This window comes from Puntigrus tetrazona, chromosome 11, assembly GCF_018831695.1.
Source record: "Puntigrus tetrazona isolate hp1 chromosome 11, ASM1883169v1, whole genome shotgun sequence".
In the NCBI taxonomy this organism is placed as follows: Eukaryota; Metazoa; Chordata; class Actinopteri; order Cypriniformes; family Cyprinidae; genus Puntigrus; species Puntigrus tetrazona.
The window spans coordinates 13,630,572-13,649,798 of NC_056709.1; the positions used below are offsets into that span (position 1 = coordinate 13,630,572).

At 36.9% G+C, this 19,227-nt stretch overlaps 1 protein-coding gene and 1 pseudogene across 1 annotated transcript; both read left to right on the forward strand.

The window, feature by feature from the left end:
• The first annotated feature begins 6 nt into the window (after positions 1 to 6).
• LOC122353922 lies at positions 7 to 7,087 on the forward strand (annotated as a pseudogene).
• A 1,293-nt stretch (positions 7,088 to 8,380) lies between these two features.
• LOC122353909 (ran-binding protein 3-like) lies at positions 8,381 to 18,119 on the forward strand. Its single transcript, XM_043251816.1, is given in 19 exon segments — positions 8,381 to 8,444; positions 8,599 to 8,680; positions 9,555 to 9,610; positions 9,681 to 9,717; positions 10,917 to 11,003; positions 11,092 to 11,163; positions 11,426 to 11,491; positions 11,662 to 11,754; positions 12,187 to 12,329; positions 13,075 to 13,179; positions 13,901 to 13,977; positions 14,070 to 14,076; positions 14,078 to 14,146; positions 14,256 to 14,364; positions 15,330 to 15,454; positions 15,539 to 15,659; positions 16,460 to 16,602; positions 16,759 to 16,918; positions 17,488 to 18,119. Coding segments are annotated over 18 exon segments (1,536 nt in total). The 5' UTR covers positions 8,381 to 8,444; positions 8,599 to 8,664; the 3' UTR covers positions 17,538 to 18,119.
• Positions 18,120 to 19,227: the final 1,108 nt, after the last annotated feature.

Consider the following 19,227-nt stretch of genomic DNA (forward strand, 5'->3'; position numbering starts at 1 on the left):
GTGGCACAGCTCAAACATACATGCATTGCCGTCGAATGAAGCGACGCTTAATAATCATGTTTGTCCTCTCTCCTCACGAGCAGGTTGTGGTGCCAGCCGGAAACTCATCTGTATCTTTTGAAGTGCAGGCAAAAGGGGTTGGTCAGGTGACCGCTTACCTTTCCAGCAATGACACTCGCATAAAAAAGTGTGTTGTAAGCTACATTTTCTTAATCCGTCACCGATTAAACAGCATGCGACGCTCTCTTAAAACCTTTCAGTTTAGACTCATGCATCCTTTCTAAAGTTACATTTTTTTGTGGCATGCACTTTAACTTTAACCTTGACCTCGCAAAAGCCGTACTTATTAAAATTTTTAATTAAGGGGATTTCAAACCGGTTCGGAGCAATAGGCGAACTACTTAAAACCATCGTGCCAGTACATTTAAGGAGGTTCGCGACCTGCGCGAGAACGCAAAAGGCAATATTGAATAAATAAAAAGTTTCTTGTCCACGCCAGCACTTGCCCATTTAGATTGAACTGGGTGAAAATATTAAATAATAAAATATTAATAATACAGTCGGTTAATATTTCGATGTCAGGCTTTATTTTAGATGTGTGCTAACAAATGAGATTAACGGTTAGGTCCGTTTTTTCCAGCTTTGAACCCGAATCAGGTTCCTGATTGTCAGAAGCAACATCCTCCTGATCATCAACCAGATCATCGGCTGGATTTATTTCCTGGCCTGGTCTGTGTGGATTTCTACCATGAGCGTGCGAGAACTGGAAACGGCGAAGGTGCGAGAGGATCTTTGAGGCTCCAGGATTTGGGACCCAGCGTGAGCGAAAGCCAATGAATAACTTGTATTTTTGTGTCGTAGCGTGGTGGGCCTCAGTTTTGATTTCCTCGCTCTCAACCTGACTGGGTTCTTCCGCTACAGCGTGTTCAACATCGGCCTGTTCTGGGGTGCCGTATATACAGGTGTGTGCGCCGGCGGCTTTCGGTCGCAGTTATTTGGTCCAGATTTAGTCGACATTCACAGTGGTCCGTAGAAACATCACGCATTTAAAGGACTAATTTAATGCTAGGCTGGATTAAAGCGGTGAGCGACCGCCTTTAGCTTTTGTCGGACGTGTGATAGAGATTATATTTAATGGAGATGATGAATGGTTTATTTATAGGAGGAGTTCTTGAAGAAAGATCCAAGCGGGGTCATTCCTGTCGATGCTAATGATGTCTTCTTTAGCCTTCATGCATTACTTCTCACTCTTGTCTATGTCTGCCAGTGTGCCATTTATGAGGTAAATCATCTTCACACATACACTTAAAAAATAAATAAATAAAAATACAATTAAATAAATATATATGTGTGTGTGTGTGTGTGTGTGTATATATATATATATATATATATATATATATATATATATATATACATATACACACACACACATGTATATATATATTTATTTTATATAATATTTATTTATTTATTATTATTTATGTATATAAAATTAATGTATGGGGTCAGTAAGATTTAAGAAATTTAAAAATAATTATTTTATTCAGCATTCAGTATTCAGAATTAAATGACAAAAAAAAATTGTTAAATTTTTTTAAGTCATCTAAGAATCCTGAAAATAAAATCACTTCTACAAAAATATTTAACATTAATAATAATAAGAAATGTTTTTAAGTAGCAAATCAGCATGTAAGAATGATTCCTAAAGAATCAAGATTATTTTACAAAATGTATGGTTTTGGAGAGCATTATAAATATGTTGTTTCAATTCTACTGATCCCAAACTTTTGAATAGTAGTACATTTGTAATAAATAACATCTGACAAATAAAGTAATAAGTAGTATGTAACAGGTTTTAATTTTTAAAAGTCTAATTTCTTATTGCATTCTAAAATATTTTTTTTATTTATTTTTTTAAATATATAATATATAAAATGAAAGTTAAGAGAAGGAAATTGCATTGTTTCCTAAATGCATTTGTTTTTTGAACACACATATACATACATACAGTCATGTGAAAAAATTAGGACACCCTTTGAAAGCATGTGGTTTTATTGTAATATTTTTAATAAATGGTTATTTCATCTTCATCTCAACAATACAGAGAGATTAAAGTAATCAAACTAAACAATGAAAACTGAAGAAAAGTCTTTAAGATCTTCTGTACATGTCATTCTACAAAAATGCCTATTCTAACTGAGGAAAAAGATAGGACACCCTTGCCCCTAATAGCGAGTGTTACCTCCTTTGGCTGAAATAACGGCAGTGAGACGGTTCTTGTAGCCATCTACCAGTCTCCGACATCGGTCTGAGGAAATTTTACCCCACTCCTCAATGCAGAACTTTTCCAGCTGTGAGATGTTTGAGGGGTTTCTTGCACAGACAGCCCTTTCAAGTCACCCACAGCATCTCAATGGGATTCAAATCTGGACTTTGACTTGGCCATTCCAGGACTCTCCATTTCTTCTTTTTCAGCCAATCTTTGGTTGATTTACTAGTATGTTTTGGGTCATTGTCATGTTGCATGGTCAAGTTCCGCTTCAGCTTTAATTTTCTAACTGATGGTCTCACATGTTCTTCAAGCACCTTCTGATACACAGTAGAATTCATGGGGGATTCTATGATGGTGAGCTGACCAGGTCCTGCTGCAGCAAAGCAGCCCCAAACCATGACACTTCCACCTCCATGCTTCACAGTTGGTATGAGGTTCTTTTCTTGTAATGCTGTGTTTGGTTTACGCCAAACATGTCCTCTGCTCTTGTGTCCAAATAATTCAATTTTGGACTCATCTGTCCAAAGAACATTATTCCAGAAGTCCTGGTCTTTGTCAAATGTCAGTCTGGCCTTGATGTTTCTGTTGGAAAGCAAAGGTTTCCTCCTTGCACACCTCCCATGCAAGTTAAACTTGTACAGTCTCTTTCTGATTGTAGAGGCATGTACTTCTACATCAACAGTAACCAGAGCCTGCTGTAGTTCTCGAGATGACACTTTAGGGTTTTTGGAGACCTCTTTTAGCATCTTGCGGTCTGCTCTTGGGGTGATCTTGCTGGGGCGACCAGTCCTGGGCATGTTGGCAGTTGTTTTGAAAGCCCTCCACTTGTAGACTATCTTCCGGACAGTGGAATGGCTGATTTCAAAATCTTTTGAGATCTTTTTAAATCCCTTCCCAGACTCATAGGCTGCTACAATCTTTTTCTAAAGTCCTCTGACAGCTCTTTTGCTCTCACCATGGTGCTCACTCTCACTTCAACAGTCAGAGCACACCAAACTAAATGTCTGAGGTTTAAATAGGGCAAGCCTCATTCAACATGCAGAGTAACGATCTACTAATTATGTGCACCTGGTGTGATGTACCTGTGTGAGATCTGAGCCAATTTAAGAGGGAATACATGTGAGGGTGTCCTATCTTTTTCCTCAGTTAGAATAGGCATTTTGTAGAATGACATGTACAGAAGATCTTGAAAAGACTTTTCTTCAGTTTTCATTGTTTAGTTTGATTACTTTAATCTCGCTGTATTGTTGAAATTGAGATGAAATAACCATTTATTAAAAATGTTACAATAAAACCACATGCTTTCAAAGGGTGTCCTAATTTTTTCACATGACTGTGTGTATATATATATATATATATATATATATATATTTGGATATATATATATTTGGATATATATATATTTGGATATATATATATTTGGATATATATATATATATATATATATATATATATACAGTGGCAAGAAAAAGTATGTGAACCTTTTGGAATTTCATGGTTTTCTGAATAAATTTGTCATAAATTTTATCTGATCTTCATCTAATTCATTGGTATTGACAAACACAATGTGTCTAAAAGTAATAACACAAAAAAATTCTGATCTTTCTTGTCTTTATTGAACACAATCATTCAACATTCAAAATGGCAGTGAAAAAAGTAAGTGAAACCTTGAGTTAATGACCTCAAAACAGCTAATTGAACACACCTGGAGTCTTGTTAAGATAATAAGTTTGGAGGTGTGGACTACAGCTACTTTGACTGATAAAAACCCCTCAAACCTTTGGAGTTTGCTCTGCACAAGAAGAACATGATTATGTGAGCCATGCCTCGCCAAAAAGAGCTTTCAGAGGACCTACGATCAAGAATTGTTGATTTACATGAAGCTGGCAAGGGTTACAAAGTTATTTCAAAGACTTTAGAAATTCACCAGTCTACAGTTAGGCAAACAATCTACAAATGGAGACAATTTGGGACTGTTGCTACTCTACCTAGAAGTGGGCGCCCCGTCAAAATGACACCAAGAGCACAACGAACACTCATCAATGAGGTAAAGAAACAACCCCGAATGACAGCCAAAGGTTTGCAGGCATCATTGGAACTTGCTAACATATCTGTTCATGAGTCTACAATACGTAAAACACTGAACAAGCAGGGTATCCACGGCAGGACACCGCTGCTTACTAAAAAGAACATTGCTGCATGCCTTAAGTTTACAAAAGAGCACATTGACACTCCACAGCGGTATTGGCAAAATGTTTTGTGGACTGATGAAACTAAGATTGAACTATTTGGAAAAAACACACAGCACTACATCTGGCGTAGAAAGGGCATGGCATATCGTCATGAAAACATCATCCCATCTGTAAAGTATGGTGGAGAAAGCATCATGATTTGGGCCTGCTTTGCTGCATCAGGGCCTGGCCAGCTTGCAATCATTGAGGGAAGAGGAATTCCCAAGTATATCAGACAATTCTTCAGGATAATGTGAGAATGTCTGTACATCAGCTGAAACTGTGTAGAAAGTGGGTGATGCAACAGGACAACGACCCAAAACACGGAGCAAGTCCACAACAGAATGGCTTCAGAAAAACAAAATCTGCCTTTGGGTGGCCAAGTCAGAGCCCAGACCTCAACCCAATAGAGATGCTATGGATTGACTTGAAGAGGGCCATACACATGAGACGTCCAAAGAATATGACAGAGCTAAAGCAGTTCTGCCAGGAAGAATGGCCTAAAATTCCTCCTCTGCGATGTGCAGGTCTGATCCACAGCTACAGGAAGCGTTTGGTTGAGGTTATTGCTGCCAGGGGTCAACCAGTTATTAATTCTAACGTTTCACTTACTTTTTCCACTGCCATTTTGAATGTTGAATGATTGTGTTCAATAAAGACAAGAAAGATCAGACTTTTTTGTGTTATTACTTTTAGACACATTGTGTTTGTCAATACCAATGAATTAGATGAAGATCAGATAAAATTTTATGACAAATTTATTCAGAAAACTATGAAATTCCAAAAGGTTCACATACTTTTCTTGCCACTGTATATATATATATATATATATATTTGGATATATAATATTTCTTAATTTTTTTTATACAGAGAGGAGGGCAAAAGGTTTCCAAAGCGGCCATTGTGCTGTTAGCGATTGGCTGGACCTTTGCGTTTGTCTCCCTGTTTGTTGCTGTGGCTCAGAAGATCTCCTGGCTGGATTATCTGTACTACTTCTCTTACATTAAACTGGGTGTCACACTAGTGAAGTACATCCCTCAGGTACAGCACTCGCTCCTTCACACCACCAAGTGCATGTGTTATCATTTACTCAGCCTAATGTCATTCCAAGCCTGACGTGAAGAAATGCAGATCAGATTACTTCCTTGTTCCAGTGAAATCAAAAAGGGAAATGTTTATCAGATGTGTTTTTCCTACAAAGGAAAGCGCGTGAAGACTAAGGCAAACTATGTTTTATTACATTGGCTCTGTGTTTTACAACGCGTTTACTTTCGGCTGAAATATTAAGAGTGTTTTGAGAATCAAACCTGGCTTGATGTGCCTTCAGCCAACGTGTCTGAATGTTCACACGTGTGAAAGAAATGTGAGAGTCATGGGAGATTTGTACTCGGTGGAATAAAGTAAGTCATGACGGCTTTGAAATGGTATGAGGGCGAGCAATCAATGACAGATTTTCATTTTGAGTGAGCTATCGCTTTAAAAATAATGGCTTCGATGCGCTCCACTGCAACGCTAAACATAGATCTCGCGCTTCCTCTTTCTAACAGTTTGTTATACTTGTGGTTTATAACCGTAGATTGAGAGCGTTTCAAGCGGATCTGAATGAAATGGTTACGTTAGGATCAAATTTTATAGATACAAAAATTATTAAATGAATACAAAGTTTATTAAATGATCTGTGCATGCTGGTTATAACATACACTGGTGGCCAGGTTTGTAATAATTACGTTTTTTTTATGCTTTTGCAATGTGTATTTCAAGGATAAAAAAATATTTATTTGATTTGCTTTTTTATCAGAATATACTTAAAAATGCAATTTATTCCCGTGACGCAAATCTGATTTCTCGAACAAATCGCTTATTTAAAAAAAAAATAATCTACAAATAGAAAATGATTATTCCAGACTTATGGCAACCTGTGTGTACGTTTTCATTTAAGGTTATTACAGCTTGATATTATTTAATTTTTTGTATTTTTTGCATTATTTTGTAGGCTTATATGAACTACATGCAGGCAGAGCACAGAGGATGGAGCATCGGGGAGCGTGCTGCTGGACTTCACGGGGCAGTTTCAGTTTGCTTCAAATGTTCCTTCAGGCCTATAACAACGGTGAGACGCTTTACTGCATTGCTTCTGAGACCCCAGGATGCACGCGGGCTTTAGTTTTAATTTTTGTGTTTCCTCGACAGATAAATGGAAGTTTATATTTGGAGACCCCACAAAGTTTGGACTGGGTTTGCTGTCCATGTTCTTCGATGTCGTGTTCATCGCGCAGCACTATTGTCTGTACAGGAACAGAGAGCCGATGTACCACGATTTAGATGCTCAGACTGACCAGCACGCCAGCGTTAAAACATGACCACCGCAATATAAGGACTTTTATGGACTTTTATATCTACTGTGCGTACCACGTAGCAAAGGGATTTACCAATGTGTCTTAAAAACATGTACTTTGGATGCAAATAAGCACTAGTTTCGTATGTATTTATAATCATTTTTTTTCAGATTTTAGTAGATTGTTGCTGTCTCGGGGGAATTCCTGAAGCTGGAACTGTAATTAAATGAATGCAACTCTTAATATAAGCAAGTTTGTGAGTGTTTGTTTTGTATTTCACATTTTTTTTACACTGCATTCTGGTGGCCATAAGATTAACTGCACTGCATTCTGACCCCGTGGTGCTATTTATTTTTCTGTATTTGTGAAAAGCTAACGCGTTTTAAATAAAAAATAATTAAATAAAAATTTAAATATATAACATTTTATTATATAAAAATAAAATAGCATTGTAGTCATTTAGTTGTATAATCCTAGTAAATTATCACAACGTTTTAACTCTTCGCGCACGCTACGCAGCCGACGTCTACGCGCTGACGTCACTGCAGCGCGCAGAGGATTATGGTTAAACAGCGGAAGTAAGATGGCGGAGGTGACAGATGAGGGTAAGATGTTTGGGCATGAAATACCGGTTAAGCTCTTTCCATTGCTTTTTGTTAAACGCAGAGACTCTTTATATGGTTTGAGAGGCTGTCTGGAGCTGGCATGCCGAGCTTTTTGCTCATTTCAGATGATTTCATTATGAAATGTTATCGTGGCATTTGTACGCACCGGCCTCAGTCAAGAGACGGAACTAATGTTTACATACAGTTGTGTCTCTTCATGCCGTCTGCCAGAAGTGGGTTTATCATTTACAGACATAGTTGTTATTTCTGCTGTCTTCATAAGCGTGTAGGAGGGTTTCTAGTTATTAATGACAAGGCTGGACGTGTCACATTCTGCAATCGTTTAGAGTTGAGAGTCAACTTATTAGTTATTTTAATATGTTAGGGTTTGCAGTTTAGAAACATGCCACAATTATTCACAAATAATGCTTTGATTGAAGTGTTTAAGCTCGGATCAGAGTTAAAATCACGGTTAGTTCCGAAATAAAATACAAGACTTGTGCTAACTAACTTGTTAAGATCGTATTAATTTCATGATAATATAGCGCAGTATGTTATGTGTATATTATTTTAAGTTACAAAAAGTTAAATTTAAAAGTCGATAGTAGTTTTTTTCAGTTAATAAAAAAATTATTATATATTGTTGCTGTAGTATTTAGATATTTGTATGTTTATTTAAAATAAAATAAAAAATAAATACAAATAAATAAATAAATAAATATAAATATATATATATATATATATATATATATATATATATATATATATATAAATATATATATATATATATATATATATATATATATGCATTGAGTCCTTTTCCCCCTTTATCATAAAATGACCACGAACATATACCATACAACTTTAAGGTAGACACAAACAATTATAAGAAGTCATTAACTGAAAGTCTTTCCTCCAGTGAGCTGTACTCTGCTGCGGAGGGAGCATTGAATCAGTGAGTTGATCTCGCAGACTGATTCAATGAACGTGAGGTCGTTGGGTAAATAAGAATATTCCGTTTTAGAACTGTTGCAGAGCTGTTCCTTTAATGCGGTGCTTTGCGTCTGTTTGTGTGCGCGCTTTGGCTACGTCTTGTCACGTCTTTTTTTTGATTTAACAAATTTCTTGTGCTTCTGCCACCGTGTTTCGTTTAGTGCTTTCTCTCTGATGTTTGAAAACGGAAGATCTTGACTTCGTCCTGCGGAGGATAAGACGGCAGCATGGCGGATGAGAACGGTGAGTAGCGTCGGCGAACGGATGAGAGACGATCTCGTCGTCACTTCTCAAGTGATATTATTGAGACAGTCATCAGTAGATATTAAATGATCCGAGTTAGACTAGCGATGTGAGATTATAGACAGCCGCACTTCTCTGTAAGCCCAGGCTTCCTCGTGGCGACATAAAAATAGACACAAGGAAGTGTTTCTGTATTTCCGTATGAAGTCCACTGAATGATCAACAAAGGGATGTTTTTAGAATTATACTAAAAGTTTTTAATAATGATAAAAATGATTCAGCTTGTGGTTCATGCGTTTTTTGCTATGAAATATGTATTTAATTTAATAAAGTAAACATAACAATAACTATAATTTCTTGATTTTACCGCATTTCATTGCATTATATTTTTTTAAACCGTAATATAAATAAATAAATTGTTCTGTTTATTTATTTCTATTATTTCGTATTAAATTAAATGTACATTAAATTAGCAAAGAAAAAGATGCACCTGTTCTAAAAGTGCAAGCAGAAAAACATTGTAAAACAAAAAATAGCTTCGATTTATATTGTTAATTTTATTTCCAAATAATTGGACATATAAGAGCCTTTTTACTGGGCTGCAGTTCAAAAAATATTATTTATTCCACAGTTTAATTAATCCTTCTCACATGATATACACAAATCACACTATTGGTTAAAATAGTTTGTTTTAATTATTATAGTCTATTTTAATTATACTTATCATTTGGACGTATGTTTGAGTTCTAATGTCTATATAATCAGATGCATTTCTCACGCTTCACCCGCCGTCTTGGATTTATTTTCCAGAGATGGTGCTGTAGCATGTTTCTGTTCACTCAATGACAACCTCATCTTGTTTTTCAACTCGCAGAGAAACCTGCTGTTGCTCCTCCGGTGTTTGTGTTTCAGAAAGCTAAAGCACAAAAGGTAAGAGCAGCGCTTCACTCCTTACTGCGTGACTCCAGTCCTGGCTCTAAAACACTGCTTCTGTCCTCAGAGGTCAGCAGAAGGATCCAGCACGGAGGATGGAGAAGGTGAGCTCCGGTCTTTTCGCGGGCAACTGAGGATCAATTTCACAAGCAAACGCTTGGGACGTATCAGAATAAAAAGTATCACTTGTTTTAAAGAAAAAGAGTTATTTGATTGCTTTTGTTTTTTAATAATTGCAAAATTAAGCCCGTTAAAAATTGTTTGATGATTGAATAAATTCAAAGTAATTACTTGCAAAAAAAAAATCTAATTAGTTACTAAAATTTAAGAAGTGCTTGTGCCAGATCCTAGAAATCTTATAAATATGCTTCATTTTCTTTTTGAAATATGTAACGGATTGTTTTCTTTTTGAATTTTGGTTAAAAAACCTCTTTGAAATGTTTAACAGTTTTTGTGTGTCATATGTAAATTCTGTCTCTCTCTCTCTCTCTCTCTCTCTCTCTCTCTCTCTCTCTCTCTCTCTCTGTCTCTCTCTCTCTCTCTCTCTCTCTCTCTCTCTCTCTCTCTCTCTCTCTCTCTCTCTCTCTCTCTCTCTCTCTCTCTCTCTCTCTCTCTCTCTCTCTCTCTCTCTGTCTCTCTCTCTCTCTCTCTCTCTCTGTCTCTCTCTCTCTCTCTCTCTCTCTCTCTCTCTCTCTCTCTCTCTCTCTCTCTCTCTCTCTCTCTCTCTCTCTCTCTCTCTCTCTCTCTCTCTCTCTCTCTCTCTCTCTCTCTCTCTCTCTCTCTCTCTCTCTCTCTCTCTCTCTCTCTCTCTCTCTCTCTCTCTCTCTCTCTCTCTCTCTCTCTCTCTCTCTCTGTCTCTCTCTCTCTCTGTCTCTCTCTCTCTGTCTCTCTCTCTCTCTCTGTCTCTCTCTCTGTCTCTCTCTGTCTCTCTCTCTCTCTCTCTCTCTCTCTCTCCTCTCTCTCTCTCTCTCTCTCTCTCTCTCTCTCTCTCTCTCTCTGTCTCTCTCTCTCTCTCTCTCTCTCTCTCTCTCTCTCTCTCTCTCTCTCTCTCTCTCTCTCTCTCTCTCTCTCTCTCTCTGTCTCTCTCTCTCTCTCTGTCTCTCTCTCTCTCTCTCTCTGTCTCTCTCTCTGTCTCTCTCTCTGTCTCTGTCTCTCTCTCTCTCTCTCTGTCTCTCTCTCTCTCTCTGTCTCTCTCTCTCTCTCTCTCTCTGTCTCTCTCTCCCTCTCTCTCTCTCTGTATGCAAATGTAAAAAACTTTAACTCGCCTCACTTTGGACTCAGTTTTCTGTCTGTTTCTGCACAGACTCTGATACGGCAGATGGAAATTACAGCCCTGCAGCCAAAAGAGGAAGAACGTCTTCGTTTACGCAATTTCCACCAACTCATTCCGGTAATTCACCTGGTGAACAGCTACAGCTTTCATACCACTTCTTCTGGGTGGCCCAGTTTCTTGACACACTTGCTTTTCCTTTTTACAGTTTCTAAGAATAATGTTTTCATGCCATCCAATTTCTGCCAGTCACCAAACGAAAACTCTGACTCAGAACCTGGTGAGACTCTTTATGCGCTTCAAACATGTACCACACAATGTAAGTTTTGTGACGTGAATATTATGAGTTAAATGATCAGTTCGAGAAAATCAAAAGTGGAGTCTCTCCGTTGGGATTTGGCTGAATATGTCAAAATTCATAATGAAAGCTGTTTTCAGAAGTAGGCGAGTTATCACAGACCTAATATAGAGCATTAGAAAAGTAAGTAATGTAAGTTTAGGTTTCATGTTGACTACTATTGCTTTCTTTTTTCTTTTCCCAGAAGAGAAAACTGTGGGGTTTCGCCTGAAACCCCCGACTCTGATCCATGGCCAGGCTCCGAGCGCTGGTGAGTCAGTGGTCAAACATCTGCTGTTTTGAACCGTCTGTTGATTAATACCCAGTTGCGGAGCTTTCATAAGATTGTTTATTTGCGTGATCTCACAGAGGGTCACCATTTGAACTTTTCGCGCGGGAGACCTCAGAGGGCCTGAAAGATGTTTTGCTTTTTCGTTTCAGGTGTCCCCAGCCCGAAACCCAAAGAAGCCCAGCGCAGCATCCTGCGACCTCCAGTGCTGCAGCCCCCTCCGACTCGATCCCCCCCTCAGAACCGTGAGTACTGGGAACACAATTACTTGCACATTATTGTAACATTAATGGTCACAGTTAACAGCAGAGACCCGTTTGGAGCACGAATTTAGATCTTTTTGAGAGCTGTCTGAAAACACATCACCAAAAACATCGCTAAACCAGTCCGTGTGACATCAGTGGCTCAAAGAAAACGCAAATAACATCATTTACCGTTTTTGAGAGTATCATACCACATATGCGTGCTTTAATGAATCTGACATAATCAGCCTTGTTTACTTTCAGGGGAAAAGCGTGCGCATGAACATAATCTGTGGTTGTTTATGCTTCGGGGAAAGTGTACGCATGCGTTGTGATGCAGAAGCGAATGAACCTGTACTAAAAACTCGATTGTACGTGAAATAGATCAGCTGAAGGAGAACCAGAACTAAAAGCCGTAGTCTGTTGTTTCACCAGACACGAGCAACAGCGGTTCAAACGGAGCAAAGAACCTCTCCGACGGAGGAGTCGAATGTGAACGTCACTCCGAGGCTTCTGCTGCTTGCACTCGTGATGATGATGATGATGATGATGATGATGATGATGATGATGTGTCGTCGGTAAGTCGTGACTGACAGCAAGCCATGTTCTAGCCATGTTATCTACAAAAATCTCTTAAAGGGATAGTTCACCCAAATCGTTATCTTGTACTCGTGCTCAAGTTCATATTTCTTTCTCTTATCTTCTTGTATGTTCAGTAGAAGGAATTTACTATGCAAATCACCGTTTGGTTAAGCACTATCTTCAAAATACTGTATTTTCAGCAGAAGAAAGAAACTTTTATAGGTTTGAAACAATTTAGGGCGATTAAAAGAAGATGATAGAATTTTTATTTTTGGGTGTACTGTCCCTTTAAGTGCACTTTGGGAGGCAATCGCTTTTCGTGCTTTTTGTATTATTTTGTTTAAGATGGGTACTTGTGCAATGCTTTTCGATCAAATGCCACTTTGTTTGTTATTTTGTTATATAACAAAGAGAGTCACGTCAATTTTGAAGAGTAGCTTAAGTGTGAACATGTTTCTCAAGACCACTGTGATGTTTGTGCTCTGTGTTTTTTCATATTTGACAAATGTTAGCGTGTTTGAACGCAGCATGGGCTGTGGTCCAAAGGCCAGACAAGTCTCGTTTTAGTTTACATGGCTGTGGCTTCCAGAAAGTGCTTTGTCATCTTGTTCTGAATGTCTTATTTGGCTGACCCCGTGTTTCTAGTTGAGGCGCTGACACATAACTGTAGCAAAGAGAACAAGATATGAGTAACCTGGTCACTATTTTAAACCTAAACGATCTTTTGTTATTTCTTTTAAGATAAGGAGCAACAGCACTTTTGGCCACAAAACGGAAGACAAAACTGAAGGCGCCCCGATTGAGAGCAGTTTTGTGTTTGGGCAGAATATGAGGGACAGAGCAAAGGTTCGGTTAGCTCATTCCTATTAGGGCTGGGTTATACGTTGAATATTCACAGGATAGTTCTTTCGCTGGCAATATAAAAATGATCTCATGCGTTAGATGAAAAATAAATACCCGTCATGTTAATATTTGAGGTCAGTAAGTCTTTGAGAAGATAAATGCACTAAATAAGTCACTTTAAAATTATTTCATTATACAAGGAATTTTGAAAAACTTCTCTATCACTGTTTCCACAAGTTCTTGAATTTCAGTTAAAAGTTGTTTTAAATTATTATAATAATTATAATATTATAATTATATAATAAATAATTTATAAATATATATATAAATAATTATATATATATATATATATATATAATATATATATATTATAAATAATTAGAAATAATATTTCACAATATTCCTGTTTTGGTCAAATAAATGACGGTTCAATTAGATCAATAAATAAATCACTTTTTATTGTATTATTTCAATAAACTGCAATTAGGAAGAAGATGTCTTGATGATTTTTAATTTGATTTGTTATCCTGTATTTTAAATGCATTTATAGAGTAATTTTTATTTTATAATTTTTATAACATTTATTTAAAATGAATTTTCCCGTATCACCCAGCCCATAATTCCTAATAATTCTTTGTGAAGTTTAGTTTAGTAAAAATCGTTTTGTTTCTGGGTTGGTGTTTTGCCTTTGTGTTGATTGAAAGTATAATTATATTCGCTGCAGGTGGAAAACAGCGGCGTCTCCTCCAAAAGTGGCGATTCAGAGGAAACAAATTACTTTTTGCAGTATATCACTTCTAGGTACTGCAGCTGAAACGTTCATGTTCATTTCAAAAGCATTTTTTCAGGCAGAAACTTGTAACTTTTCTTGGCGTCGTTATTGTTTCCCATAGTGCGCAAAAAACCTGACAGCAGCAATGCCAACAGCGTGAAGTTTGTCTTTGGGCAGAACATGTTGGATCGCGTCTTGGTAAAACAGCAAGTACCTTTCTAAACCTTGATGTGTTTGTCATCATTTGGCATGGTCAAGTTATCATAGATCACAGTTCTTGACATGTTTATGTATTGCATGCTTATAGGCAATGCCAAAACTCAGCACTGAACCTCCAGGGGGCAGCAAAGAGCCTCAGTCAGAGATGGGCCTGTTCGGCCAGATTTCCTCCTCGCATGATCAAACCGTGGAGAAGAGTATGTGTATTTTGGTTTTTTTTTTTCTTACACAAGCAAAACAAAAGCGGCATTGACTAACACATTGACTAAAACATGCATATATGTGACCCCGGACCACAAAACCAGTCAAAAGGGTTAATTTTCTTTTCCAATTGAGATGTACACATCATCTAGTGGTTTGTTAGGATTGGGAGGTACAACTAGTTAAAAAATCTGGATTTTGAGGGTGCAAAAAAATAAAATAAATCTTAAATACTGAGGAAATCTAGAAATAAAGATTCGTAGCAATGCATATTACAAATCAAAAATCAAAAAAAGGTTTTCATATGTTTACAGTATGATACTTACGAAATAGCTTCATGGAACAGTATCTTAACTAATTAATGTTCTAATGATTTAAAAAAAACAAAAACATAATTTTTTTTTAAAGATTTGCAATAGACGTGCCATTCAAAACATTCTAAAAACAGTATTATTGTGAAATATTAGTACAATTTTAAAAATGCTGTTTTCTGTTTGAATGTATTTTAAAATATAAACCATTTTATGTCGCTGAAGTTGTTTTGCTTCATATTTTTGTGTTTTTATATATATATATATATATATATATATATCTTAAAGCATTTTTCTTTGTGAAAATAAAGATCAAAGATCAAATCATTTATTTGAAATGGAACTTTTGTAACTGTCCCTTTTTATTAATTTAATGAATTCTAGTGTATTTATTAATATAATAAAATTAAAAATATAATAAAAATATAATTCATTAATATATATATATATATATATATATATATATATATATATATATATATATATATATATATATATAAATATATATATATATATATATATATATATATATATATATATATATATATATATATACACACGCACACATACTTTTTTTTACCTTTATTTTTCAGTTTTATCTTAATCGGCTGCACTAAATAATTGAAGCTTATGTTTTAATTGCGCTGTAGGTGACAACACGAAAGAGTCCCTGGAGGAGTCTGCGGCGCGACACGAAGCACACAAACCACAGAAGTGTTTATTAGAGCGAGTGGAGGTCAGGACGGGAGAAGAGTCTGAGAGCAATGTTCTGCAGGTGAGACCAGCTCACACATCTGATCCGTACAGACCTGCTTCAGAGAAACACACGAGGCGATGACCCGCTTTCCTGTGTTTTCAGATGCAGTGCAAGCTGTTTGTGTTTGAGATGACGTCTCAGTCGTGGGTGGAGAGAGGATGTGGAGTGCTCCGGCTCAATGACATGGCGTCCGCTGATGACGGCACCTTACAGTCCAGACTGGGTAATGCAATCATTTCTGCACATTATGGTCATTTAATCGTAATGTAATTCCGATTTACAAAAAAAGATCTCATGCATGCTGTCGGATCAAAATAGTAGCAAAAAATGTCAACATATAAGTTGTCTATATAAGTTTCACATCTTCTGAAGTTGTATAATATACCCTGCTATTAATGTTTCTGAAAGAAGTTTCTTATGCTTTCCAGGGCTGCATTTATTTGATCAAAACCACAATAGAAGTGGTAATATTGTGCAATATTACTTTTTAATGTTACTGTTTTGTTGTTTGAATATACTTATACGATGAAAACAATTAGAATTTTGAATCATTTGTAACATTATGATCGTTTTATAAACATTTTTAAAGGGGCCATAATCTTTACCGAATAAAATATATATTTCTTAAAAATTAATTTTGGCCACTTAAATGTTGAGATGCACAACAGCTAAAATATACCGCTTGCTTGCTTCATGCAATATTTCTACAAGATTCATTAAAAACACATTTTCATTATGTAGACAAGGCTTGCAGGTTTTATAACCAACACAAGGGGGTGCTATTACTTCTGTTTCATCTACCTTCAGTGCTCAATTTAGCAGTTTCAAAATGGACTAATACTGATATATATATATATATATATATATATATATATATATATATATATATATATATATATATATATCAGCAAAAATTGCATAACACTCATTTTTCAGTCACCCATTTTGAAAGAGCATGGCTAAATGTATTTAGAAAGAAACATCTGTAGTGTTCTTGCTTACTGATTTGTCTTGGGCTTGCAGTCATGCGGACTCAGGGAAGTCTTCGAGTGATCCTCAACACCAAGCTTTGGCCTCAGATGCAAGTGGATAAAGCCAGTGAGAAGAGTCTCAGAATAACAGCCATGGACACGGAGGAGCAGGGCGTCAAAGTCTTCCTCATATCTGTGAGAATGCGCAGAATCATTATATTTGGTTTCGTGTGTAACTGCATGCCCGTCTCGGCCAAGAGATTATAGTTTAGTTTACTGGCTAAATAAAGTTTTAAACCAATAAATGCCATCGCAGCTGTGTTGTGTTACTGGTCTGGTCTCATCTCTCAGTCCAGCTCTAAGGACACGGCGCAGCTCTTCGCAGCCCTGCACCATCGTATCCTGGCGCTGCGGAGCATCAGCGGACAGGAGTCTGACGAGCAGCCGGTCATCCGCTTCAGCGACGACGACGAGTCCCGCACGCCCCCCGCAGCAGCCAGGCCTGCTCCAGGTAATATCTCCTATCATGATGTAATCGGGAACTGTTTTATAGCAACACTTCTTAACTGATTTGGTTCATGATTCACAGATCCAGCACATTTGTCCTACAAAACAAAAATGTGATTTTTAAATCATATATATATATATATATATATATATATATATATATATATATATATGTGTGTATATATATATATATATGTATGTGTATATATATATATATATATATATATATATATATATATATATATATATATATATATATATATATATATATATATATATACATATATTAGTCTCCCTAGGATGTGTATATATTAGTTGATAATTTTTTTAATCTCTCCTTTTATATATATATCCCCTTGTGTGTGTGTGTGTGTGTGTGTGTGTGTGTGTATATATATGTATGTATATATGTTGATGTATGTATATATGTTTATATCATTTGCATTTAGCATTGTTTTTCCTTGCTTTCCGCAAGCCATTTTCATATTAATTTCTTTTTTTGTGTGTTTGTTATTATCTGTGCGTTGCTCATTTAAACCTTTCTCTTTTCTTCTTTTTTTTTTTTTTTCCCAGGTAATCCAGAGGCAGGTGCGTGCCCATCCACAGGTGACGCACAGTGCTGAGCCTGCTGCTGGTATCTATCCCACAATGCCTCACTGCAGCCCTTTGATCCGCTCAAGTACTATGCAGGTGTTTTTTTCTCCAAACTCCTTCAGGTGAACTGTAGTCGCGTGTTCAGCCGGTTTTATTTATTGCATTTTAACAGCAAAAAAAAAAGCACATCTTCAGGCCTGGACACGTAACACCCTTAATGTCATCATATTGATGAAAACGAGAGGCTATTAGTGTTTTAGTAAACCGATTTTTTCCATTCTGAACGTGAGATTGAATTACTCCATCCAGTGCACACAGAGTTCACGGAAACCATCGCAGTTCTGCTCAGTCCGTCGCTTTCTAACTTTAGATCTCAGAACGACTTCAGATGAATCCTGGGATGCGTAAGCGGCGTTTTAATTTAGTCCTGGTGCTGTAGAACAGTACAACATCAAAAGAGACCCGTCCACGCCGCCTCTCTTTTATCAATTTTTATAAACATTTCAGAATCGCAAGCTTTCATACTGCAGCTTTGAGTGGACCTCATTTATTATATTATTCATATTATACCGCGTTGGTTTAGTCTCTTTATTTAAAGGAAAATTTCGCCTGTGAACAGTAGAGTGTTTGTAGAGCATCTCAAAGATATTTTTGAGCATTCTGGGTTGGATGCGTAAAGCGGTGACAGAGAGAGTTTTATTTTTGGGGTGAAATGTTCCAGCTTTTACATATCATTGCAGTGAGGTTGACCTCAGCTAGCAAACAAAAGGAACCACTGTACAGTACAAATACTTACTGTAAATTATTCTCCAGTTTCAATGCAATAGCACCTTTTCACACAGTATATTTTTATGAATATGTCCTGTAAAGCGACTTAGCACTGTACATAGTTTAGGATCAAAGGTTTTATAGCAAAATGTCTCGTCGAGGATATTAATTATGGTCCGTATCGTCTGTTACTAAAGTAATACTATATACAGTGTTTTTCACCTATATATTTTGTTTATTGAGACATTTGTCGTTGGATTAGTGGAAGATTCTGTGCTCTGTATTTCTTATTTAACAAACTTTGTTTAAAAAAAAGAGACTAAAGGTTTGGTTTAGTGATTGCGCAGCCGTAGAAGTGGCCAGCGGAGGGGGATCTCACACAATCTGCCAGGGTTGTATTTCACACTAAAATATGATCATTTAAAGGAATGCTTCAACCGAAAATTAGACTTAGCTGAAAACGTCCTCACCCTCAGGCCGCCCGGAACGCGCTTGCTTTGCTTCACGGGAACAGATTCGGAGAGATGTGGCGCTGCATCGCTTGTTCGCCGGTGAATGGGTGCCGTCAGAATTAGAGTCCGAACAGCTGAATAATCACAATAATCTACAAGTGATCCACACCACTCCAGTCCATCAGTTAACTTCTTGTGAAAGGTTGTTTTTTAAGATGTTGTTAACCTCATTTCGGTTGCTTTCTCTAATTAAAAAGCACTGTGTTTAAAGTACGTACTGTTTAAATGTAAACGCGGTCCAAAGCAGACCTGAACAAAGGAAGCCGTGTGAATTATTAAATCGTATTTTAGATAGAAGTGACAAGTTTAAAATGCACCGAATGATCGATTTGTATCTCACTAACATTCAGTTTTTTTTGCTTCACAAGTCTGATGTTTTTATCTGACTCTCGTTCTGACGGCACCCATTCGCTGCAGAGCATCCGTTGTTGAGCAAGTG